The sequence below is a fragment of the Elephantulus edwardii genome, unplaced genomic scaffold (genome assembly GCF_000299155.1).
Source record: "Elephantulus edwardii isolate Elephantulus edwardi_28Jun2011 unplaced genomic scaffold, EleEdw1.0 scaffold00289, whole genome shotgun sequence".
Lineage (NCBI taxonomy): Eukaryota > Metazoa > Chordata > Mammalia > Macroscelidea > Macroscelididae > Elephantulus > Elephantulus edwardii.
This window is the reverse complement of record NW_006400039.1, coordinates 1,649,007-1,652,161: the sequence shown is the minus strand read 5'-3', so window position 1 is coordinate 1,652,161 and position 3,155 is coordinate 1,649,007. Positions and strand designations below refer to the sequence as shown.

The 3,155-nt window shown below is 56.6% G+C and overlaps 1 protein-coding gene across 1 annotated transcript in view; it reads left to right on the top strand.

Annotated features, from left to right (window-relative positions):
- The window catches only part of LOC102850418 (beta-lactoglobulin-2-like), a 13,053-nt gene that overhangs the window by 1,957 nt on the left and 7,941 nt on the right, over positions 1 to 3,155 (top strand). Inside the window, exons 2-3 of the mRNA XM_006900643.1 lie at positions 457 to 526; positions 2,243 to 2,344. Coding sequence (XP_006900705.1) covers positions 457 to 526; positions 2,243 to 2,344 — 172 coding nt within the window. The remainder of the gene's footprint in view (positions 1 to 456; positions 527 to 2,242; positions 2,345 to 3,155) is intronic.

The window sequence follows — 3,155 nt, the reverse complement described above, 5'->3', positions numbered from 1 at the left end:
GATGGATGGATGATGGATGGATGATGGATGGATGGATGATGGATGGATGATGGATGATGGATGGATGGATGGATATGGGATAGATGGATGAGTGAGGGTTAGGGTTAGGAGATGGATGGATCAGTGGATTGGTGAGTGGATGCAGGGTTGGGAGATGGACAGATGGGTGAATGGACAGGTGAGTGGAGCAGGTACCATAGATGAATGAATGGATCTACCAATCAGAGGCCTCAGGCCAGCCATCCCGTGTTCCTGGGTTGGTGACGGGCAATGCCATTGCAGACATCCTTTGCTCCAGCACCTGGGATGGTGACATATAAAGTGCTGAACTGGGAACTCTCTCGTCCCTGGGGAAAAGTGGTACCGCTCGCTGCTACCTTTCAGCTTTGAGCGGCACAGCGGGAAGCTGGAGTTCCGGATGCACATCCTGTGAATAGCACCCTCCTGCCCTTGCAGTGTCTTCGCAGGGACCTAGGTGTGACTGGGGGCTGGGCCCACCCGCCCCAGCATGAGCCCTTCGTGCTGTGTTAGTATGGGTGCTGAGGCCAGCAGGGCTCCTCTGTGTTCCTGTGAGGTGGCGGGGTGAGCCGCAGGGTGCATCCTACTGGGCAGAGGCAGGCTGGGCCTCAGAAGAGGGTGAAGGGGTGCTCCTGGCTGTGAGTCCCGCTCACCCTGGGAGTCCAGGAGAACAAGGAGGATGGAGAGAGGACTAGGGGTCACTGAGCAGGGAGGGGGACGACCCTCACTGAAGAAAGTGGAAGGTGTCCTTGGCTGGGCGGTAGGTCCTTGGCTGGGCAGTGGAGCCCTGGCAGAGAGGTGGGTCCTGGCAGGATGGTGGGCATCCCTGGCTGGGGTGGCATGTGTCCCTGGCTGGGACGGTGGTCATCCTTGGCTGGGTAGTGGGTCCCTGGCTGGGGAGGCGGGCATCCCTGGCTTGGTGGTGGGTCTCTGGCTGGGCGACGGGCATCCCTGTCTGGGCGGTGGACGTTCCTGGCTGGGTGGCCCCATTGCTCGGCTTCTAGAGAGAAGTCCTGACTCTTCACTTGTGCTTTTCATTGGGGGTTAAAGTGCTCAGGCCCTTCTTAGGTTAGAGCAGTTCTCACTTGCTCTGTATGGACTCTCACCACCCAAAGGACTTCCATCCCACACAGGCACCTCAGGAGACCCCCCCATTGCACCCGAAGCCCTGAGCCCTCCCGCCCTCCACCTCCCGGCCCGTCCTCAGTCCCATCCTTCCAGCCCCGGGTCCCTTTCCACCTCACAGTCCTGGTCTATGAGGGCACCCTCTCTGCTCCCCACGGACCTTTCCAAACGCAATGGCAGGTGACCCAGCCATGCGGCTTTCAGGGTGGAACCATCTGATCGAGATCTGGCTCGTCCCTGTGAAGGACCATGGCATCACTTACTTCCTGGACGCCAGAAACAACCAGATGGCTCACATGACTGCTTTTTGGAGAGCACCAGGGCTGCGGGCATGACTCCGCCCTGGAGGCCGCTGGACTGGCACCCAGGCCTCTTGAGTCCCACAGAGCCCTGTGGGCTGATCCTGGGCCTCTGAGCACGTGTGCACCTGTATATATGTGTGTTCACGTGCATGTGGGCCTCTGAGCATGTGTGTGCCTGCGTGTGTGCACCTGTATATATTTGTGCTCACGTCCACGTGGGCCACTGAGCACATGTACACCTGTGGATGTGCTCCTGGGTACATGTGTGTTCACATGCATATGGGGCCCCTGAGCATGTGTGCACTTGTTGTTTTTTTTTCACCTTCTTTACATTTATTCTAGAACAGTAAAGCATGTGTGCACTTGTGTGTGCACCTGTGTGTGCACTTGTGTACATGTGTCTTCCCATGCACATGTGCACGTTCACGTGCTGCCCTTGTGTGCCTGTCCATGCCCATGCTTATGTGTACCCATGAGGACATGTGTTGACTCACATCTCTGTATGTATGTGTGTGAATGTTTGTGGTTGTGGGCACATGTGACCATGTGTTTTCACAAGTGCACAGGAACACACACCTGTGCACACCTGTATGAGTGTGCATTCATGTGCACCAATGAGTTCACAGACCCTGTGTGCACGTGTGCTCAAACGAACCCAAGCTTGTGTTCACATGCACCATACACATGTGTGCATGTGTGACTATGTACACACATGTTTCTGTTTAGCGTTGAGCACAAGCATGTGTAATGTTCATGTGCACTTGCACACATATGATCAGTGCACTGTCTCCCTGCAGGCCACTCTCTGAACGAGAGCCCAGAAGCAGTGAGAATCTTTGAGGATTTCGTGAAGAGCAAAGAAACAGACCCTGCAGACGTTGTCCACCCGCCCCACACTGGTAACAGCCCAGTCTTGTCTTCCCCCGTCCCTGTGTCACCCACCTTCCTCCAGATCTTGAGTTACCAACTCAGCACCTCACTCCTCCACTTACCCCCGCCCCATTCCTGTGTCAGCACCTCAGACTGCCCAGTAACCCCCCATTCCTGTGTCTAGTCTCAATTTCGGGACAGTACTGACACTTCTCTTTTGGGGGGCATGTGAACCGTGTGGCCGTCCACATCCTCTGCCCCTGCCTCTCCTGGTCTGCAGACTCTTGCCGGAGGACAGTGCCTGCCTGAAGACCCTCCACTGGCCCTTGAGATCCAGAACGGCGAGCTCTCAGCCCTGTCCCTCTGCTCTTCCTCAGAAATCCTTTAATAGACCTGTTTCCCCTCTGATGAGCAAGAACCTGGCCCTGGCTGCCTTTCATCCCGTCTCCGTCTCGGAGCCCCACTCCACTCTCAGAGCTGTCCACCATCCGGGGCCTCAACTTCCTGAGAGAAGGGTGCTCAGAGGACACCCCTGCCCACGTTCCCCAGCTGTGCCAGTGACTGCAAGCCTCCTCGTTTGAGGTGTGGTCTGTGGATCTGCTCCATGTTCCCACAGCGCTCGCACCTCCTGTCTATGTGCCCCCTTTGTTCTCCTTTCTCAGACCTCTTCACTATGTGTCACATGTTTCCAATGTCAACATCACTCACTGGGGAGTGTGACCAAACAGCTCTGTCCTGCCTGCAGGAGGCAGGGGGACCCTGGCTAACCCCTGGTCCACCCCTCTCTCCACTGTGGGCTGGGCTAGGATGAGATGCTTGTCTGTCTCTCCTCTCCTCTCC